Genomic DNA, 23,052 nt, shown 5'->3' with positions numbered 1-23,052 from the left:
GTTTGTACCTGTAGTGTCAAGTTGAAAGGTCACCTGAAGTTCATGGCTTTCAAAATAAAAGTGCAAAGAAACTGCATTTTCAAAGATCTGCAGGGATTAAATATTAGAAACCATCTGAAATAGATTTTTGGGGGCCGATAAAATTCTGATATTGATATATTAGCCATGATGTATGTTTAATGTAATTGAGACTTGGTATTTACAGGTTAACCACAAACTTAATTAGAAATAATCATGAATAAAAAGAAAACACAAAAGCAAACAAACATACAGAATATAAAAAAATACATATGATTTTTTAAACTAAAATAAATCACATTTTTTCTGTAGTGTTTATTCTGTTAAATTAAAAAAATGTCACACTTTCATCGAACATAAGCACAAATACTGATGTGAAATGCTCATATTGGCAGGTTTTAATTGGCCAACAGAAATTAAAATATAGATATGTATTTGTAAAGTATAGACAAAGTGCAAGTTATGCAGAAAATATATTGAATAAAGGGAAGGTCATGAATTAATTGGGTATCTGGGTGATACAGAATTTAATTGAGGTGTAAAAATGCATCAAATTGTCATTTTTCTGAAAAAGGCACATTTTACATTTAACTCCTGGCAAAGTCAACAGAAAGTGTTTTTCAATCTAAAATGATAATTTCGTGGTTCATCCATTGTGGTTTCATATAGTGTTATCTTTAATAAAGTGTCCAAAGTACGTTGTATGTTCATTTAGTTTCCGAGCAGCTGGTGTCTCATATTAAATCTTCAGTTCTGCTTTTCTCTTGGATCATTCCGTCAGGCTCAGCTTGACCCCCCCACCCCCCGGGTCACGGCAGGTTGCCCTCATTAGTAGCAGGAGGTCTCGGCCTCAAACCCGGTCCGTCACCCTGGTTGTGTCCTCCCTAATGGAGACAAAATGACCACACATGAACCAAGGTTCCTACCCAGATCCTAACCTCTCACCTCGGGAACTTCACCTCCATTCAGACGTTCACTGGGAATGCAGCAATCCGTTTAGTCAATGAAAAGGGGAAAGACACACATGCACACAAGAGATCACTTCCTTGTCCTGCCCTTGGCTCGGACCCAGGACGCACACACACACACACACACACACACACACACACACACACACACACACACACACACACACACACACACACACACACACACACACACACACACACACACACACACACACACACACACACACGTCCTCCAGTGCTCACGCAGCGTTCTTTTCCGGGCCGGACCAAAAAACAGAGGGAGCTGGAGAGAGAGGGAGAAAGAGAGAGAGAGGATTATTGAGGAAGAGAAAGGGAGGAGGGGGGGGTCTGAGGAAGAAGAGGAGGAGAAGAGGCGGAGGGGGGGGGGCTCTCTGCTTTTCAACGGACGTGTGAACAAAAGCTTTGGTCAAACTGTCGGGCCGCGGCCGAGGGTGTTTACTGCTCTTGTATCTATAACCAACAAATCAAGGATCAGCGCCCCCCCCCCCCTCCCCACTACCACGTCCACCTCCACAGCTGAACTCCCCCCCCCCACCCCTGCTGCTCCCCCTTTTTTCCCTTGAGCTGCTCTGACTTTATTGGGAACAGCAAATTAAGGAAGCATCCATCTGGGTGTGATCACCAATTACGGAGGGAAGCTGTCAGCCTGCATTAAGGCCTGCAGGGAAGGCGGGCGTGCGAGGGCGGCTTTCATGAAGAGAGGGAGGAGAGGGAGGGAGCTAAGGAGCGAGAAAGTGACCGGATAAAATTTGAAATAAAAACATTTTTACACGAGTACTTTATTACTTCCTGAATCAACCGTTTGTCTCTGTGCGTTTGGTTCCGCTCGTTATTCGCCGCTCTGAACTCGCTCCCGTTGTTTCGCTAGCGGCGGCGAGGACGAGCGGTGGCTCTTTTCCGTTCCGGGCACATAAAGTGACCATGTAAGCGATATAAATATGCTCAAAAACTCAACGCAGCTTATGGCCGGCCCCCTTTTGTCGCTGCTCACTGGTACAGGCGGTGATTCCCTCCAACACTTCTCCTCCGGCCGGCTTCTCACAACACAATAGGGCCGTCATTAACTTTTTGCTCCGTTGGAATTTGCTGAAAGACCCCGGTCGTCCAAACCCCCCCCCCCCCCAGCCCCCCGGCCCCCCCGTCCCCTAATTTACCAAGGCCAGGTGTGCGTGGACCCACTGTAAGGGGGGCGGGGGGGGGGGACAAAGGGTGAGTGGCTGACAAAGGGGTCATGTGAATTTCTGGATAACTTCGCCTCTTTAGGCCGCAAAAAAAAATGATTTAATGATAGAAGGAATTATTTTCGGCGAACTGCTCGGATGCAGAAGATGAAATGATGACGGTGAGATAGATCCATCGCACATAGAAGCTGACCGGGACTTTGTAAAGTGTATGCCTCTTGGCCATCGCCATACCGTATGAAACCACATTTAAATTAAAAGGTCCCAATGAAAAGACCCATGAACTTGAAAAACACCATCTTTATCGGAATGTTAAAATCGGAAAGTTAAATTTTGTCATTTTACGTCCAGTGGTAGTAATCCTGCAAACTACAAAATAAAAGCAGACGTAAACAAAACCTCTTCGTCACATGTACACATTGGGGAAAAAACCCGTTACCAAATCATATTTGAGTAATTCCATCAGACGACATTAGCATTTTTACCACCTGGTCAGAATCAGAATTCTTTTATTTGCCAAGTATATTTGCACATACAGGAAATTGCCTTGGTGTCATTGGTGCACTGAACATAAAACAACAATATAAAAACAACAATATATAACAAAATAGAATAAAATAGAATAAAAATATAAATCCCCTATAAACTCTGTTTTGGTCTCTAACTTACTTTAAGTCCTTCGCTATGCTAACAAGCTAACTGCTAACTTTGACCGTTTAGTGGTGATCATCTATCCGGTACAATTCTTGCACAACAAGATGCTAACGATGCAGGAGCTACAGCGTCAGGTGTTAACTCCTCGTGGGTTTTGTGCCCACGAGCGATTTCATTCATTGTTTCTACACAACTATTGATTAAACGAGCTTTAGTAATGTGTGTGTCCGTGCAGGTTGTGTGTTGCGTCCATGACCGTGTATCGGATCGGTGGGAGTTTCTGTGCAGAGCGCTGTGTGTTCTATGTGATGTGTCACTTTGGATATGTGCTCTGGCGGTGCATAGGAGTATGAATGTGTGAATGGGTCATTGTGAGTGTGTGTGAGGGTAATTGGAGGACGAAGGGGGGGTGGGTCGGGGGGGGCTACAAGTCGCTACAAAGTTGTTCGCCAGCCGGCCTGCCAGGTTGAGCGAGTTGCTCAAAGCTCGGGCAGCTTTAGATTTTTTTGGGAGAGACTCAGCGGGCGGGTGAGGATGGAAGAGGAGGAGGAGGAGGAGGAGGAGGAGGTGGAGGAGGAGGAGGAGGAGGAGGAGGAGGAGGAGGAGGAGGAGGAGGAGGAGGAGGAGGAGGAGGAGGAGGAGGAGGAAGAGTGTAGGGGGGGGGACCAGGACTAATTGCCACTAATTGAATTGGATGTGCTGATCAGATGGGAGGCTGTGGAAGTAATCTGAGTTGTCACAGCAGATAACGCCGGGCCGTCCCAGAGTGTCCGCCTCATGTGACAGCCTGTAACATAGCCTGCGAGAGGGCAGCGGCCCCCTTTGTCACGGCCACAATGGGGGGAGAGGAGCAAAGTTGCCAGTTACAGTGAGCAGCAGTGGGAGGGGGGGGAGGAGGAGCGGAGGAGCGGAGGAGGACACCGTGGAGGAGAGAGGAGAGGAGAGGAGAGGAGGAGACCAGGGGGAGGCAGAGAGAGGGAGGGAGAGGATTGAGATGCAAGCTGAGGAAGAGGATGCTCAGTGGAGAGAAGAGATGATGATGGGGGGGGGGGGTGAAGAGCTGTGGAGGGAAATCTGCAGAGTCGGCAGGTTTCATTCACAAACACCAGGAGGCGGGGGGACCCTGTGAAGGGTGTGAAGGTTTTTAAACAGACGGGTCACATGCACAGGAACAGCGTTTAAGATTATTGCTCATCATCAATCAAAACAACTCTGTCACTTCTTAACTAAAGGGAACATTAAACTTTCAATATTTTAATAATTAAACACTCTCATTTGATTATAAAGTTACAACGTCAACCATCAATTGTGAAGAAATATCACACGTTCATAATTAGAAGGAATTAGTATACCATATCAAATTCACATATTATTTTAATGTATTGTTCTTATTTTAATTGTATCAGTATACTCAGTGTGTCCACTCGACATTTATTTATTGATTCCCAGGTTTAAACTTTCCACTTTAATTAAAAATGTAATTATTTCCCTCAAGTCTTTATGCAGGTGCAATGGAGATTATTTTGACATTACCAAACTTGCCCTGAAATTAATTTTAGGCTCCAACATCATCAACTATCTGTAGCGTTCTAGCAGTTGCATTGAAATTTGTTGTTCTATGGCATTTTTCAGACATCACTTGAAGTAATAATGTTCCAAGGTCCATAAAATCATATCATAAAAGCTTTAAATTAAATAAAAATAGATATAAAGTGAAATCGGACGTTGAAGCTGCCTTGCAATGCTAGTTTTCGGATGATGAGGATCAGTAATTTGCCTCTGAGCTTCTTCTTCTCCTTAACATTTGAGTGTGGTCCCACAGCCCACCTGCAGCTGGAGCTCATCACAGAGACGCAGGACAATACCAGGACCGTGGAGGAAGAGCACGGACTAGGAGAGAGAAAGTGTCTGTGGGTCTTTCCCAAGCCTGCAGAGGTCCAATTAACCAGGGTTTCTCCTACTGCATGTCACACACACACACACACACACACACACACACACACACACACACACACAAACACACACACACACACACACACACACACACACACACACACACACACACACACACACACACACACACACACACACACACACACACACACACACACACAGCAGCTGTGCAGTCAGTTGGTGCTGTTTAGGCAGAGGTTAAGTCAGCATGATGAAAGCAGGCCAGAGTTTGTGTGTGAACCTGTGTGTGCGTGCATGTGTGTAGATCCGTATTTGTGCGTTTTACCGTTGCTATGTATGTGTACAGTGTCTGTCGGTGCAGCTCAGTGTGTGTGTGAGTGTGCGTGTGTGTGTTGTGTAGAGGCATAGTGATGCACGCAGTGGGCAGGCAGATGTGTGAGTGTGTAGGACTAAGCCCTGGCGAAACCCGCTGCGAGGGGTCACGACCTTTACAGAATCAGTGCCTCCGCATGTCAGGACTAATGGAAGGGCCTCCACCAGCTGCTCCGAGAGGAGGAGGAGGAGGAGGAGGATGAAGGAGGACGAAGAGGAGGAGGAGGAAGGGAGAGGAAAGAGAGGTAGAGGGAAAAAGAGGAAAAGTGAAGGTGTAGAGAAAAATGGGGTGACGGAGGGAGGAGAGCATGGAAAACATTGGGGGAGAATATTTTAAGAAGGGAGTTCGAGGGAGAACAAGGTGTTAATACTCGTAATTGGGGAAGAGGAAGTTGAAAAGAGGGATAATAAGGATAAGATATAAGAGGAAAGACAAGATGTGGAAGATTTTGAGGCAGTTGACAGGAGAAAAGAAACAGTCAGAGAGACGTGTGGGACTGAGTGGAGGCACAGAGGGAGGAGTGATGGCAGGATGTAGAGATAGTGAGAGGAGTAGAGTGTGGAGGGGGGTGGGGGGGGTGGCCTTGGTGATGAACACGTTGGAGTCCATCTCTCTTTTCCGTCACTCACAGCGACATCCCTCTGCAAAGCTGTATTTTCTGTACGTTCTCTGAGAGTCCAGGAAACAGGAGATGAACTGAGTGAGATCACAGGAGGATTTTATATAGATGATGACAGAAAATACCAAATATCTATATTCTTCACGTGCTAAACGCTTAAATGCATCGGTTAAATATACGAAATTACATAAATTCCACTGCCTTAAAGAGGAATGTTTAGAGAATATGTGAGCTTATAAAATAATGTATTTTATACATTAGGCCACAGATATATTCTTGCCTGTATATACAATTTTTTCATTAGTGGAAATGATGTAATTATATATTTAAAAATGAAGCTGTGTAAAATGAGTATTATTCATATTTACTTTCAAGAAATAAATATTTGATACATTGGTCCATAAACAGCAGATTTCAGTCAATTCATTTTTAGATATAAAATAATTTTCTTTAAACTATGGAACCACTGAATTTTATTAATTTATTCAGCTTTAATTTATACAGTTGGAGCATTTTATTTCGTTTTGCATAAATATATAATAACGTCTTTATGTCAGACAAATGTTAAACAGTTTTACATCTCCTGTAGTTTAATCTGAATGAGACAATGAGATAAATAAGGACAATCAGATAAACGATTTTCTCATTAAAGAGTTTTAAAAGTTCGTTGGTAAAACTAAAGTTGATGTTGGGCTGTTTTGTGTGTTTTTGTCAGAATTCCAAATAACAACCTGATGCCAACTTTCCTCTAGGACCCAATTATTAAATAATAATGAATGAAGTTGGCTTTTACAATATAAGAAAAAGGTTGGGATATAAATATGGAACTTTTTCGCAATTTAAATTGAGATGAAAATACATGATTGGAGAAAAATAAGTGTTTATAGCAATCATGTAATTGCTGAGGAAAACAAGCAGGAATCAGGACGAGGTGTTGAAACACACACGGTTGTGATTTGATCGAGAAACGTAATAAATCTAAATTTCATAGCAACAAGATTTATGCTAAATTATTCTGTTCAACATGTGCAAAAACAATTCTCATTGAGCCAGAGAGAGAGATGCCTCCATCAGTATCAGGCCAGAGTCTGCTGATCATGTGTGTGTCCAGTGTGTGTGAGTGTGTGTGTGTGTCCAGTGTGTGTTCAGGACAGTGCCACAGTGTGTTGCCCACCACGACCACCAGACACCCCGCTTCCTCTCCTGTCATGACCCGGGAGACGGCCGCTGATCCCCGGTCTGTGCCACCCGGTGCCGGCCTCCTGCACCGTCACCGGGAGGATGGTGATGGTGATGTAGCTGCAGCTCCAGGAGACGAAGAAGAAGCTCAGTGACGTTGCACTCGGACCATGACATCACGTCTGCTGCTGGCTCCAGGCTGACGTGTGTTTGTCTTCCTCCAGACTTTGAATTCAGGCCAATGGGAGAAGAGAAATTAAATAACGGAGGTGCAATATGAAACAAAAAATATTAGAATCCACTGATTATTTCGTTACCTCCAAGTGGATAATTATTGGGGACTAAATGTGATTAACAGTCCTGAACATGGAAGCACAATCCCACCGTTACTTTGAATGGTGCACCGTTATTTTCTTATTGTACTTGCTTCATTTGCATTGTGTCTTATTCAGGTTTTTTTCCCATTCGAATCCCCAAGTTCAGTTGTGTTCCTCATTCAGTCGCAGGAGTCTGAGCTGAGCAGAGGGAACTTGTTGAAGGAATGTGGCAGAGCAACAGGTGTCGGAGGACAGAGTTAGAGCGACACCTACAGAGCAAAGAGGGAAAAACATTCAGTTCAGAGCCATCAACAGCCTGAAGGTGTCAGGTTAATGTTCACAGAGAAACAACTAATAACATGACATCAATTAAAATACTATTGGCAAAACAGAGTGCATTAGAAAAGTATTAATTCTGGCATTCTAATGATATTTTTTTAAATTATAATTTGATCTATACTGTTCAATAATAATAATAATAATAACAATAATAATAATAATAATAACTATATTTAATTTCTGTCCATCCCTCTCTCTCAAAGATAAAAAGCAGTACTGAGTAATTTTTTAATTACACCTGGATTTTGGACTCCACAGCATCACCATTAATGTTTTTATCGATCTCCTTTTTTATTATTAACAGGATAACAAAAACGTCTAATTCACTGCAGAGTTTAAATTAATTATCTATAACATGAAGAGGCATCACAAGAATTTCATTCCGAATTAAATACGGTCATACGTAGTTAATTCAACTAAATTCAAAATATTGAATTTGTCAATTTGTGAGCAACACACGATAAATGAATTCTCACGGAAACTGTGTGAAAAATACAAAACATTACGAGTGTGGGGATTAAAAGATAAAAAGGCTGCAAGGGTTCATGGGAGTGGGCAACCTGAGGGACATGTTACAGTATGTTTAATATTTGATAAGATAAATAGGGAACAAGAGCAGGAATTTCTCTGAGCAATTTATCACCATTTATCAGGACTTTTTCCTGATAATCACAAAATCTAGTGAGGTTTAGAAACACCACACAATGATGGACGTTTAATAGAAAATAACAAGGACAATAAACCTGCTTTTCAGTGAGATAAATGAATCAAATCCCATAGAAATCCAATTGAAATGTTAATGATTTAAACTCACACACATTGACCTGTTGAACCTGTTATTGTGTGGAGTTGGTAGCAGGATCAATAGCAGCAGCAGCAGAAGCCAGTGAATATTTCCCCTCCGCTCTCTGTGTCGTGCAACTAATCACAGGAGAATATTGTCATTCACTCGCTCTGAGCGACCTGGTCATCAAACGCCCGGTGGGAGAATCCACTCACTGGCTGATATTCTCAGGGACGACGCAGTAGATTCCAACTGGACTTGTTCATTTGCACCTGCAGCCTCAAATATTCATGTGTGAGAACAACTTAGCAGTGAATCGTGAAACACAAATGCCCTGTAAAGCTCTGCGGTGAGATAATATCTATCCGTAAACATGGCCCACATATTTACCTTGTACTCTTTATAACAAGGTTGGCTGGCCAGCCCTGTCTGAAAAAAGGGATGGTCATTGGAAGATTTATATTTACAAAACAATCATTGGGCTACTGCCACTATATCTCTCCTCTCTCATCAGCTGGAATTGTAACACCCACAATACCCGCTCCCAGAGCTGGCTTTCATTATATCTGTCTCGTGTTAAGACTAACTTAGGGAAGTCAGCTTTCTGTTATAAGGCACCCTACATTTGGAATGAGGTCCAAAAATCTTTAAGGTTGCGCTCATTTGTTTCATTGACGGAGTTCTCGAGTCTGGTCTCATGTACAGCTGACTTCTCCTGCAGTGATTGTAACTGCTAGTTGACTTGGCCATAGTATTTTATACTGACGAATTGTTTTATACCTTGTATTACTGTATATATATATATATGCATATTTATTTCATTCTTATTTATTCAATGTATTAACTCTTCAATGTATCAACTCTTTATTGTACCCTCGGCACCATTGAAAATGAGGGTCTTATCCCTCAATGTGTTTTCTGAGGCTTAAATAAATATTCAATCAATCAATCAATCAATCAATATTAAATACCCTGTTAATAGGAAAATTCCTGCTAGCTCCAAACAAATGGTTGGAAATATATAGTTTGGGGAAAGGAAGAAAAAAATGTTAGCACAAAGAAGCGTTTCCGTTTGTTTGGACAAATCGTAATGGGTCGGTCGAGGCTTTTCTTTTTTTTTTACGAGTGGGAGAAAGTGTGAGGGAGAAAACAGGAGAGTCTCACATTAAAGTGGGTGGTAGCGGCGCTGACGGCCCCCTTTGTTTGTGTGTGCAGCGTACAGTGGAGTCACCAGGAGGCCAGCAGTGTCTGCGAGGCTCCTCTGTCACAACGCATCGTGTCTCCCGCCTCCCAGCGAGCTGCAGCCCCCCCCCCCGACCCTCCTCTCCCGCCGCCTCCTCCCTCCTCCTCCTCCTCTCACAATCCCCTAGAAATTAAAACCTATATGAATAAAAACCACCCTCCTCTTATCACTCTACTGTTCGCTCCGTCTTCTCTCGTCTTCGCGCAGAGTTCACGGCCCCGCCGACCTCTCGTTGACCCCAGCTTGACCTTTGCAGGTTAGCGCCTCTGTCAGCTGCAGCTGTGGCGCTGCTAAAAGCCCGGATAATCCAATCACACAGTCATTAGTGCTGAGTAGGCCAGAGCCGGAGCAGGTGAGTGTGTGTGTGTGCTGCTCTCGCTCTCATAATCTTCCTTTAGATTGTTGCTCATGTCACACACACACACAAACACCAGAGACTTAGCCAGCAGATAATCGTAGCCTCCCCCCCCCCCCCCTGTTGCCATGTGCAGCAATAACACATCAGATCAGTGGCGTTGGAACCAAATCTGTCACCTCAGTGCGATCGTGCTGCCGAGTATTAAACAACCAGATGCCGTTGGCGGAGTCACACCCGTGATCGGTTGCGTTCAGCGTCATTAAAACCTCTGATTTAAAAAACCGAGACCTGGGCCAACAACACGTGAGGATGCAGATGAACGGGCTGTTGCCAGGATGGAGATTTCCAGGATGAAAGGAACGCGGCGGGGGTGTCATGGCGGCGCTGAAATGAGGCTGCCTTCTTTTTTCTGTTGGACTCCAGAGCAACAGCAGAGTCTGAGGGAGACATCGTGATCTCAGCTGCTCTGAAGAAAGGCTTCTCTGTCAAAGCTTCAAAGTGCAAAAACATTTAAACTAAATGAAATGGAAATATAATAAGATGTTGCCAACACCTTTTAATTGGGTCTAATATTGTCTGTTACCATCTCTCCAAGAATCTACCTGGTTAATTACAATTAAAAACAAGAAGGAGTTTAGCCTCAATGCTGTTTTATAGTTTTGTCTCGGGTAGTTTATCTCAGGCTCGAGAGAAAGGGAGGAAAAAGTAGATTTATTGTATTTATTTCTATTTGTTGAATGTATTTCTAGCTGCCTAGACACAAATAAAACTCTTTTAATGTTTTGGGACTCGAACCACTGAATGCGCAGGTGCGACTGATCCCGGTTGCAGTCTCCTCTGGAATCGTGGGTTCAAATCCTACTTCTGACACATTCTTTTTGTCTCAAAACCTCTTTCTGATTCGCTCCTGATGACGTCCTCCACGTGACAGAGAAACTCTGCGGATAACTGCGGGTAACTTCCGCTTTTCAGTAACATCGAGGGTGTTGTTTTGTGATCGGTTTGGGTGAGGCTTTTATTTTGAAGGCACCACACCCTCACATGTCAGCTCATTTAGCAGAAACAGAGAAGATGAGTAAAGATTATTATTCCAATACAACACAGACACTGAGCTGTAAATTAGTTATTGTTAATAGTTCCAGTGTCACTTTTATCATATAATTTATTTTTAATCTATTTAACGAGACACTTAATAACATTTTAAATAATAACAATAGCAATAATAATGATAATAGTGTTTTTTATTGTGTAGACTGTTAATTTGATTTCCCAAAATTTAAATATAGACCATTTGGTTTTATATTTATTATTATTACGTCATAATTATAACGTATTTATTATTTAATCTAAATAAATGATGGTTGGGGAAATGTTAAGTTGTTGGTTTATTTATATATTTTCATTATGATGGAATCAGCATGGGAAATCTGCACCATGTCATAACTTTGTCACGATATTATACAACACAAATGACTCATTATAATGCAGTTATAAGGATTTTTTAAAGTAGCATTTATAACTCCTTTATAAACATATGTTAGATTATATAACAGTTTTCTTATTTTCTTGTGTTATTTATCTGTTCATGCATCGGCCTCCAGTGATGCCTACAGCAGCAGTTATAGCTGCTAATACATAAATAAATGTTATATTTTTAGCATGATGAGAATTTTAATATTAATGCACTGCTTATAGATGCTAAGGACTATAAAGGACTCGCAGGTTTCCTGCATGTTTCTGAATCACCATTTTAAATGAAATGCAATCAAGATGTGCTTTTAAAACGGCAGAGAGACCTTTTTTTATTTTTTTAATCATTCTCCAAACGAAACAAGAAGAGAGAATCAAAGGCCAGAAGCTCGCTGAGAACCGAAACCTTGTTTGGTCTTTTCAAAAATCAAACGCTTCCTCCTTTGTAATCTGCTTCTATTTAACCGTAAATTTGGAGCCGCAGTCTTAATGAGGAGCGAGTTTTCCTGACAATGTTGCCCACTGCTAGAACCACCGAACAACAGCTGATGTTAAGTGACAATTTCACCTTTATTAACACGATGGAGAATCGTTAGTAAAGGTCAGGGTGACAGGCTGCGGGAGGTTCGGCTGCTCAGGTGCTGCCTGTGAAGAGAGCAACACACTGGGAGAGAAAAGACTCATTAAATCACAAGGACGTCACCGCCATGATTCACGGCAGCTTTTCAACGCAGGCTGCTCGGCTTCAAAAGCATCAAAAATCATGTCAACGTTCTTTCAATGAGGTCTTTTGATTATGTTAGATTACCTATTTCTCACCGGGAATCATTACACATCGTAATTGTCCCGTGTTTGTGTCGCAAATAAAGAAATCTCGCTGCCAATATCAAAAAAGCGGCTATACAAGGCCGCTATTAATGTTTCCGCGCAAACGAAGAATGTTTGGTCATCTGTCATCTGGCTGAACTTATTCCACAAGCTACAACCTTGGATAATTGTTAGACTATGGTTCATTGACGATAAAAGAAGCGATAACCCTTAATTACCACGAATACATCCTATATTTTGCTGCTATACTTTCTAGAACTGTAGCTAATAAGGCTCCGCTTGGAAAAGACAGTGGTTAAACGAATGAAACTATCTCATGAGTTTGGTTTATCCCATTTAGGTCTCAGGTTGTTGTCCCTGATCTCAGTGATTATTCACTGACAAAAGCCGCTGTGTCTCTTCTCATTTATGTTCCAACTAATTTGCAAAAGCAACTCCGACAAAGAAGAAGTGCTGAACTCTGTACGAGCTCTGGCTGAAGTCCCAGAGATCAACTCCTGGAAGGTGGGCCAATGAATAAATCAGGATTGAGGGATGAGAAATTCGAAGTTTTTAAATTATTCATCGTGGAGTAATGTGTGTCATCAACATTTCCGCTGCCACCCGACTTCCTCTCCCGATTTATCGCCCAGAATTCGGTTCCCATGGCGGGTCGGGGACGTAACCGAGGTCGCGAACTCTGAGCTCAGATGCTGATAGAGGAATAAAAAGCAGTTTTGCCTTCGCCCCGGCAGCTTGAGTGACATTGATCTTGTAGTACGGAGACAGTGTCGTCCCTCAGAGACCACATGAATGGACAGAGGCTGCATTTCCCTCTTTTCACTGTACATACAACAGGGGGGGGAAAAGTTCACTCACCTCCTCCCCTTCGAGTTCACTGGCATCTTCAAGAGCAAAGCAAAACCAAACAAACACAATCAATAGAGTAGCGTGTCGTCAGCAAAGAAACACATAGATACTCGTTTAGCTTGAAATCCACATTAGAAGACAATGGTCAAAACTGTCTTTTAACCAATGTGAGTAATAAGTTCCCTTTTTTTTTTAAATCATGGCAGTGGGGGAGGGTGTAAACTGAAATTCCCACTTGCTTCCCTCATAGTAAAGACCAGAGCTACTCAGAGAAAGCAGGTTCCCTTTTCAGCTGAAGTTAGTGCAGTGAGGAGCTGAGAGGCGACGTGATGTGGGTCCAGGCCGACGGCTGTGCTGCTGCAGGTAGGACTTCAGAAAGATATTAATTTGAGTCACATGATGATTGCTGCAGGGTCTAAAAGACTTCTCAGTGTCTAAATAGGTCACATGATTCATTATGGACTGATTTCTGCATCTAAGTAAGATAATGAAGAGGTTTTAGATCAACTATTTTGTTATATCATATCTTAGTGTTTCAGGTTTCTGTGCTTGTAAATGTTCAGTATGACATTTCTATTTTCCATAGATGTCTTTATTTAGTTGATTAGTTGATATAGTTTTAGAATTGAGCAACAGTGTCAATTGATTGGTTTTGTTTATCGGGGGAACTTCATGCATCAAAGTCAGTTCACAGAAGAAACTTTCAGAATATATATTTAATCTGACCTGTGGCCTTGTTTTAATACCCTTGTTGTTCCTCGGCCTTAACTTGTTTCTGCTACTAAGCAACCAAAGCCCGAGTCGACAATCTGCTTCCTGTTTACGCCCCCAGACTTTGTGTGTTGAATAGTCATGTGACATGTGTTTTTAGGTCAGTTTATACGGACGGAGATGATTTCTGACCTGGAGCTAAAACGTTCATCTGGAGAAAGGAGATCACTTTCATTTAAAAAAGCCATTTGAAGCTAAGCCCCAGTATCGTGGTGTCGCCTACAGTTATTGTCATGAGCACAACAGGCCTGAATCCAAATAGGCGGAGGTGGAGTTGCATTGTGTGAACTACAAAGCTCTCAGGTAGTTGGAGAAGGTAGAAACTGGAAACTGCTGTGAAAGTGGAAAGTGGAAGTTTATTGAGGATTTCCCTTTCCTGTAAGCCTCAGGCCCACCTCCTTCAGACGGCCTCGTGAAGAAGTTCCTCTTCAGTCTCTCATGACAGGATATGAGAATCTTAGCCTTCTGTGGACTCCCACTCTGTGTCTCTCTGTGTTCTCCATTCTCCGGTTTGACGGATGCATCTGTTTGTTTCCCACAGAGTGTGATGGAGAGAGTGATTCATCCTCCGAGGACGAGGGAGACATTCAGGTATCACTGATAGTGACAGGCAGTAAATGACTTGTTCATCGAAGCCACTTCCTAATGTGCATTAGAGACAATCAGCACTTATCCCAACCTTCAGTGTTTAATCAGAGAAAAGACTTAATGTTTAAAGTAAATAAAACACATTTCAGATTAAAAGTGCACGAATCTGATTAGATGAGATACACGTGATTGTCGAGCCTTGACTGTCAGTTTGTGGGTTTTCGAACTGATCTCTTTCTCCTGTGTGTTGGTCACAGATCTTATTTATTACTTTTTCACTTTAATATGCACAATACTCATCGACTTCTTATTGCCACACACTGCCACACACCCTCCTCCCGCCACTGATCATTTCAACATTTGTACATTTGCACTACTGTTACTTTTTTTAATACTGTATTACCCCGCCTATAGGGTATTCATATTTATATATATTTATATTTTTATCCTGCTCATCGTGTATTCATCGTCCTTATATCTTACAATTCCTGTTAATACTGTAATATTCCATATATATTTCTACTGTAAAGATCTCGTTTATTTACATTTTCACTTCAATATGCACAATACTCTGCACTTTTTTGCACTTCTGGTTAGACACGCTAAACTGCATTTCGTTGTATATGTACTTGTACTGTGCAATGACAATAAAGTTGAATCTAATCTAATCTAGTGTGAGCTGCTGGAAATGGAGCGGGATGAAGCCAATCACAGACTGTCTGAGCTGGAGGAAGGTGAGAAATCACATCTGTTGCCTTATTTGATTTTCCCCAACTCCCAGACAGAAAAGCACTCACATAGAAAATCACACAAATTTACAGAAGGAAGGAAGGTAGAACAAATACAGATGTTCAGATTTAACACGTAAAGTTCCTAAAATACAGGTTTTTAAAGAGTTTTGACTTCTTTATGTGCAATTTTAATTCAATTCATTCACGTTTTCCGTATTTTTCTGCGACGACCTTGACTAACAACCCGCCTCCCTTCGTTTACAGTCTCCAATCAGCTCCTGAAAGAGATGAATGTACTGGAGCTGCAGTTCCAGATTGAACGGTCCTGTAGGGAGAGCGCTGAGATTCTGGCTGTAAAGGTGTCTATTGTCTTTCCTTTCCTTCATTTCCTTTCCTTTCCTTTCCATCTATCCTCACCTCACCTTTGTTTGTCATTTTTATATCAATAAAATAAATAACAGCAGCAGCAGCAGCAGGATCCTCGCCCGCTCACCATCGCCTCCTCTGTTGCCTAGGTTACCAAGGAGAACAAAGCCCTGAAGAGGAGGAGCCAGATGCCGATGCCACTTATCTCCGAGCTGCCTGAGATCGCGGCCGCTGTGACCTTTGACCCAGATGCTGACCCAGATGCTGACCCGGCAGTTAACGGCGAGGCGGAGGATCTCGGTGGTGGCGAGGAGGAGACGCTGCTGCTGGACAGTCAGGCCAAGATCGCCGGTTAGTCCAAACCACTCAGGACGGGAATTCACCTGATTAAAAAAACTTTTAAAAGATAAAACGTTAATAAATATATAATAATAATGTGATTAATCATGACACAACTTTCAACACAACCATTACAAGGTGCTTTTAAGGGTTCGTTCCCTTAAAAGTTGGAATCAGGTTTTGATCGGTCGGCTCAGATTGACGAGTCATGTTCTGATCGTGTATTAATGGTGATAAGAGCTCACTGATTGTGTATTTAACTGATCATCTTTGTGTGTTTGTGTGTCAGAGCTTCAGGCGTCAGTGGACGGTCTGCTGGCCGAGAAGCTGCAGCTGGAGCAGGAGCGAGAGGATCTGATCAAACAGCAGCATCAACTCAGGGAGCAAGTACGTGTGTGTGTGTGTGTGTGTGTGTGTGTGTGTGTGTGTGTGTGTGTGTGTGTGTGCGTGTGTGTGTGTGTGTAGACCAGCGTGCCTTACCTCAGACATCTCTTCTCACAGCTGGCTCAGGAGGTCGAGGAGAAGGAAGCCATACTGAGGAAAATGACCAAAAGGAACAAGACCATGAATAAAATGAAAAGAGGTTAGTTCGGGTTATTGATAATTTATTGATCCCAACCACAAAGAAATGTTATTTGGATTTCACAATAAACAACAACAACTAAACAACTAGAACTGCTCTCAGTAGAGTTCATACCCCCCCCGCCAAGGCCCAACAGCCCCTTTGAATCCTCTCCAGCTGTACCACATTGCTCTCTCTTTGTGTGTGTGTGTGTGTGTGTGTGTGTGAATGTGTGTGTGTGTGTGTGTGTGTGTGTGAATGTGTGTACAGTCTCCCAGCTTGTCACGGAGGAGTTCGATGAGATGTCTCAGCGACTGGAGCTGCAGGAGGGCCTCCGGCAGCACGCTGAAGTCTTCGCCCACCAGGTCTGAGTGCATGGCAGGGGCATATATATACGTGTGTGTGTGTGTGTGTGTGTGTGTGGTTGTGTGTGGTTGTGTGTTTTCAGGACGGCACGGAACATTTTGTCGTACATTCACACCTATAGACGTGGAGGGGTGACAGGTCGGGCCACAGGAAGGGAGCGGGAGTGTTGGCACTGACCTTCGGGCGGCTGACGGACACTTGGGGGGGAGGGGGCTGGGGCTGGGGGGGGCTCGGGGGCGTCGGCGAGAGGAGGTGTGGGGGGCACACACTGCTTCTGTCAGGGAGCGGCTGATGTGCTGGGACGGGAGAAGGGGGCTCCATTCTCTGTTTTTCACACCGATGACACTCTGGTCCGACCCTGTGTGCGCATTCACGCACAAAAGACAAAAGCTGAAACCCGCTCGTGCGCAGGCAGGGGAAAACACACACAGACGCACACAAACACACACAAACACACAACCAAACTTTTCTGCCGCCCCACCTGCTCCCATAATGAAGCCCTTTCTTTCAGAAAAAAACGCCTCTCTGTTCCCATTTGGCCCCTCCCCCTCGCCATAATTAGCGGTCATCACCGCGGCTGAGGGAGAATAGCGCTCGTTAAGCACAACCTGTCTTCGCCCGACACCTTTATGTTTTGCCCGAGCATATAGCAATTGTCGCCTTTGTGCGCGCCGTCCTCCATTTACCGGACAGGCGCACAAAGGGCCGCCTCGCAGGGGTCCTTACCTGTGAAAAGGACCCCCGACTGTTCACACTATTCAGCCCCTTTACTCTCGATTCATGGTAAAAGAATCCCCCCCCCCCGGCGCTGAATGCCTCTTGTATGCACCACTATTTGTCTGTTTTCATGTGTTTTGAAAACACCAACCATTCACACCTCTCCTCTGTGATGCGCGCTGGTATAATGATGCAGGGCCTCAAACAGGAAACAATTTGGACTTTTTCTCTGTGTGTGTGTGTGTGTGTGTGTGTGTGTCTCTTTGTGTTGCTGTGTGCGACCGGGCCCTGTGTGTTTGTATGTATTAAATAATTGCACTAATTGCTGTGTGAAAAGTGGTGTCTGCTGAAGGGAGAGCAGGGATTAGAGTGGTGTAATTTGCAACGAGCGTGTTGTGAGAGCGAGCTTCACCCAACCGGCTGCTTGGGGTTCGTGCGCTCGGTGGAAACGCAGAAATGAAAACCACTTCTTTTCACACTTCCTGTTCTCTTATGCTGGACCGGTTCCCAAGAAACGTTCCTCCAACCCGTCACAGAGACGATTAAAGAACCAAATAGCACAAGAGTTCACCGGAGTCACGCCCTTTAGGAGGATTAGAAGATTAATGACTACAACAACTACTACGTACTTACTACATATATATTCATATTTTTTTTAAATGTAATATTCCCCACTCCTTCACCCGGTAAACTGCTGCTTTTGTACTAAGTAGATGTTGCCTGCCAGGTCACAAGGTCACAGGTCACACTTAATAGGTACTTACCTCACATATATTCATATTATTTAATTTAATATACCCCTAACTTTCACCCTGTAAACTACTGCTTCATTTTAATATGTTATACGTTATATGTTATATGTTATATGGTATGTCAATTTTTTTAATTTTTGTAAAGCCCGTCTACTGTGTAGATGCTGCCTGCCATGTCCCAAGAAGTTCACTGCTCTAATGACGCTGTCATTGGTGCATGTGACAATAAACTTTGATTTGATTTGATTTGATTTCATTTGATTTGAATATTACATATGATACGTTCTTAATCTTGATTCTGGAGTCATTTTATTGGATATATATAAATTCTGACCTTATTCTTGTTTTCCTTTGGTTATAGATTCATTCAGATTTCTACTTTCATCTGAATGATCACTAGCCACATTAACCTATCGATATAAACGCGACATCAAACCTAACAAAAGGTTTGTTTATAGTGCCGTGAGCTATGCGTAGAATTTCCCCAGTGAATCAAGGTAAAGCTTGACACTTTCCCAGACAATGAAGCAGACGAGTTATTCTAACAAAGCTTCCGAGTCATTGTGGAGTCGTGCAGCGGTTTGAAATCATCTCCTCTGCATTGTGACGGCCTCACGGGGGGGGGGGGGGGAGAGAGAGGTGGAGGGAACTAACAACTAGCCTCGGAGATCTCTATTCCTCTTTCCTCTGATATTGTGTTTCACTGTCACTGATGTTTCCACGTAAGCAGATAATTGTTGCGATGTGTTTGAGAGGTCAGGAAGTGAAGTAAGATGTCTTCTCAGATGTTGGAGAAGCAGAACGCCGCCCACACCCAGGCTTCAGAAACCGGCCTGCAGCTGCAGCAGGCGCTCCAGCAGATCTCCAGCATCAGCACCGCGCTGACCGACATCCAGCGCTACTACCAGGACCAGGTGTGTGTGGACCTGATGAAAGGGACAGACGTGGGTATGTGGATTGTCTTAACGATGTCCCCTGTTTGTCTCGTCCAGGTAAAAGAGAGGGAGAGCAGTGTGGGAGAGAGCGGCGTCCTCTCGGAGCTGCAGAAGCTGAGGCAGCAGCTGGAGGAGAGGCAGGCGGAGAAGAAGGTTCTGGACACTGAGCTGTCTGAGGCCAACAGAACCGTCACTCAGCTGCAGGAGGAAGGTAGCAGAGGAAACTGCTCTGACATCTCAGTTAGCAAACACGTTTATGTTAACTGCAGTATAGAAGCAAATGATTGATTGTTGAAGGGCCACAAATAAGAGACATTGAAGCTTTAGAGGAGCTACTGCATGGAGACATGTTTAACCTGGTTGAAAAGTGCTGGGTGAGAATTGTGAAAAGCGTGTTCTTTTATTCTTTAAGAGAAGACGAGCCGAACTCGGTTTGTTCAATCAAGAATTTATTTAGGAAAGCAATGAACAGGTTACAGCAAAGCAATGGGCTTTCAGTACATAAGTTGTATCAGAGCGCCCTGAACACCCGGCGTCTGTCTATTTTATAGTAGTAGTTCTTCAATCCTCCTCCTCGGAAGTGCGCACGCGTAATCCATCCTCCTGGCTTTTGGTATAAGGAAGTAGAACAAGGAGACACTCCCAATGACGCTATAGTTGCTAGGCAACCTGTTTACGTCATAAAAGACCTTGAACCAGCAGATGCAATGTGGGGCAAAATTGTTGTCCAGCGAAGCAAAGAATATTATGTTTCAGCTATATCAAAACAAACCTGACTGTGTCAACATTCGGATCCTCAAAACCAAACAATGTCACAAAATGAAGTCAACAAAGTCTCTCCGTCCGACCTCGAGAACTTTATCAGACAGCTCCTGGAACTCTATATGATGTTGAATCTGAGGGAGTTACGCTTTAATAGAAATGAGAACTAATGAAACATTCATTCATAATTTGTAGATTTAACCCTAGGAAGGAAAGGTTATTATTAAAATCATTTTTTTGAATGCCTAATATCTAGCTAAAACTACTTCTGTCCCAACCTATCTTTATTGTCAAGAGTACAGTTACTAATATGAAATGCTTCTGTCTTCATTTGGTTGGAGTACAATCAGACACAACCTATAGTTAAAAGTTTGAAATTCCAACAGAATCAAGCTCAGCTCCATCTCACTGCTCAGATTTGGATCAACTCAGTAGACTATATGGAAAAACCTCCACGACCAATTTGTGAAGGCAAGGAAGTGCACAAGTCTGCAGCCGTGGTCCTGAAAGAATGTCTCTCTCAGCGGAGACACATATTATTGTCTTGTTCCGTTCAGATCTGGAATTAACATCTGTCCTGAGTGATCTGCTCAGAAGTTGTCAGCTTGATGTTCAGGTGTGAACACAGCCACGACACATCGAGGACATGTTTAAGATCCCATCACTCACAACACATTTGGAAATGATCTGTGATGCATATTACTACATTCTTTTAGCTTAGTAAAGTGAATGCATCCTAATATAAAAGTGTTTTTTTACACACGTTTCAATATGATGTTGCTCGTTCTGGACGACTTCTCCCTCAGGTTGTGATTCTGGTTTGATTTCCCCTTCTGCAGTGAAAAAGTTACAAGAAGCGCTGAGGAATTTGACTGATGAACCAGTTGTGAAATCCATCCCTGCTTCTCCTCCTCTTCTTCCTCCTCCTCCTCCTCCTCCACCTCCACCTCCACCTCCTCCGCCTCCTCCTCCTCCTCCTCCACCTCCCACTACTGTCGACAAGTACGTGTAACTCAGAGCTTCTTCTGACATTAAACTGATTGAAGTTTCAGTACCTGCTCATTTTGATGCTGTTTCAGAGGCTTTTTAAGTATTAGAAATAATACATTTATGTGTTAGGGGTTCATTTAGTATCTTACATTGTAAAATTAAATATCCATTTATAAAACAACAGTCCTCTGAATATGAAAATCTGACACCTGGGATTTCTTCGCTCTAGTTCACTTGACTTCCTGAGGAGCAGGAGGAAAGCTGGAGCCAGTAGAGAGGATGCAAACAGTGAGTTTCTCATTCCCCCTTTAACTGAATTTACTTTAACGTCACATACTGGATATTTTCTCAAATTATGAAAAATACTGTGAATGTGATGATATGAGATATGAGTCCTTGAGGAACAGAAACCCCAACAATCAACTAATAATAAATTAACTATTTGTATCTATTTTCAACATTTAGAAGCAGCACCCTCTCCCAACCTGAAGGCAAGAGCAGTGGATGAAATGATGGAGAGAATAAAAAAAGGAATCGTCCTGAGGCCCATGAAAAGAGTTCAGGTGGAAAAACAGTTTGATTCTGATTGAAATTAATGTTTCAAGCTTCACGCAGAACATTTCTCATATCTTTAATTTCTCTGACATGTGTTTGTACGGTGAGTAAACAATGAAGAACTCCGTACTGTGCGTATTTTAGCGAACGGGGCAAAAGGTTGTGTTTTTGAAAAACCTAATTCACGAGGGAAAAACTAATTTCACGTGACTCCTATGACATGTCTCGGAAAAACTCAAAATATGAAAAATTTGGTGAAAGCCTACGAACTGTTGTTGCATGAAACCCATTGATTTAGTCTCAAAGAACATTCTTTACAAAACCTACACTAAGAGCAAAATCTAAAGTGACAAAGAAAAATGTTTTATAACCATCCATTCACCTTCTCTGCTCACAGGAGGACGACAGTTCATGGAGGGTCAGTATCTTTATACCTTTATTCCTTTTTGCTTTTGTTATAAAATAAATGTGATTCTGTTCACAGCTTCTTCTTATCTCAAATCTTATCACAGGACCAGAGGTGTGAAAACAGAAAATCAGCAGTTGTGGAGTTGAAAGGAATGCTGGTTAGTAATTTAATTTTCTTCTGCTATACTATAATAACCATTCTACTGAAAGTGGTGGCACCAACGACTGCATTCTGAAACCTCTTTAACCGTCTAACGCACCAGGACACCATGAAGCACCGCAGACTCCCGTCCAGGAGGAGAATGGGCCGGAATGTGGGGGAGGTGGAGCTGCTGCAGGTGCTCCAGAGGAGGAGGAGAGCAATGGGGGAGAAAATGGACTCGTCCTCCTCGACCCAAACACAGGGTACGAAGTCCTGTCGGGTCTCATGTCTCTTATTCATACAGTTTATCTGAGAAAAATGTAGTTTGAGGACAGTGCTGCACATGTGAGGGGTCGTACCAGGTCGATTCCATTAGTTTGCATTAGTATTTACTAATGCTCTTTATATACAGTGTTTTCATGCACTGACATTTGACTTGTAAAAGCTACACACACGCACTCACTTAAATGTTTTAAATGGAAAAGATAGAAGAATCAAAAACAAACATCAGATCACTTCCTGGCTTAACCTCCTCTGATCTGCAGGGGAAAAGCCTCAGTGATATTTATAACCAGAGCTTTGTTATATCACATGTGTTCAGCTCATCCTTGCTAGTTCTTTTTTGTGTTCTGGGGGATTTCGTGCCTAATAAGACGATGGGCTGATCTCTCCATTAGACCCCCAGCCCGGCGCTCTGTGTGGCCCAGCAGCAGGACACGTTCCCTGGGCAGAGGAGAGCGGCTGCACCCCGGTGCTCCGGAGGCTGAGGCAGAACCGGGAGAAGAGAGACTCTCGCATCCGAGCATCTACACTGGTCGTCGTCCAGGAAAACTGAAATCAGTCAGAGGAACATGGATATTTATGTTCGATACGATGATGAAGTGTTTATTGATCTATGAGGATAAACACTTTCTTTGCACTGAAAACCCCCCTATTCCGGATCCTTTACAATA

The 23,052-nt window shown here is 43.1% G+C and overlaps 1 protein-coding gene across 1 annotated transcript; it reads left to right on the top strand.

Annotated features, from left to right (window-relative positions):
• Nucleotides 1–13,409: 13,409 nt before the first annotated feature.
• shtn2 (shootin 2) lies at nucleotides 13,410–23,035 on the top strand. Its single transcript, XM_061066276.1, has 17 exons — nucleotides 13,410–13,478; nucleotides 14,428–14,477; nucleotides 15,148–15,208; nucleotides 15,470–15,564; nucleotides 15,721–15,922; nucleotides 16,200–16,297; nucleotides 16,412–16,493; nucleotides 16,743–16,837; nucleotides 19,093–19,221; nucleotides 19,300–19,453; nucleotides 20,844–21,006; nucleotides 21,224–21,282; nucleotides 21,460–21,557; nucleotides 21,947–21,967; nucleotides 22,062–22,115; nucleotides 22,221–22,362; nucleotides 22,777–23,035. Exons 1-17 carry the CDS (start codon nucleotides 13,445–13,447, stop codon nucleotides 22,932–22,934), a joined length of 1,695 nt encoding a protein of 564 aa, XP_060922259.1. The 5' UTR covers nucleotides 13,410–13,444; the 3' UTR covers nucleotides 22,935–23,035.
• The last annotated feature ends 17 nt before the right edge of the window (nucleotides 23,036–23,052 follow it).

The sequence above is a fragment of the Limanda limanda genome, chromosome 22, assembly GCF_963576545.1.
Source record: "Limanda limanda chromosome 22, fLimLim1.1, whole genome shotgun sequence".
NCBI lineage: Eukaryota > Metazoa > Chordata > Actinopteri > Pleuronectiformes > Pleuronectidae > Limanda > Limanda limanda.
This window is presented reverse-complemented; position numbering and strand designations above follow the sequence as displayed.

Bases quoted from the DNA above. Each gene is read 5' to 3' on its own strand.
- shtn2 (XM_061066276.1), top strand. From the start codon at position 13,445: ATGTGGGTCCAGGCCGACGGCTGTGCTGCTGCAG. The intron at 15,923-16,199 runs GTTAGTCCAAAC...TTTGTGTGTCAG, and splicing joins CAGTCAGGCCAAGATCGCCG to AGCTTCAGGCGTCAGTGGAC. The intron at 21,968-22,061 runs GTCAGTATCTTT...ATCTTATCACAG, and splicing joins AGGACGACAGTTCATGGAGG to GACCAGAGGTGTGAAAACAG.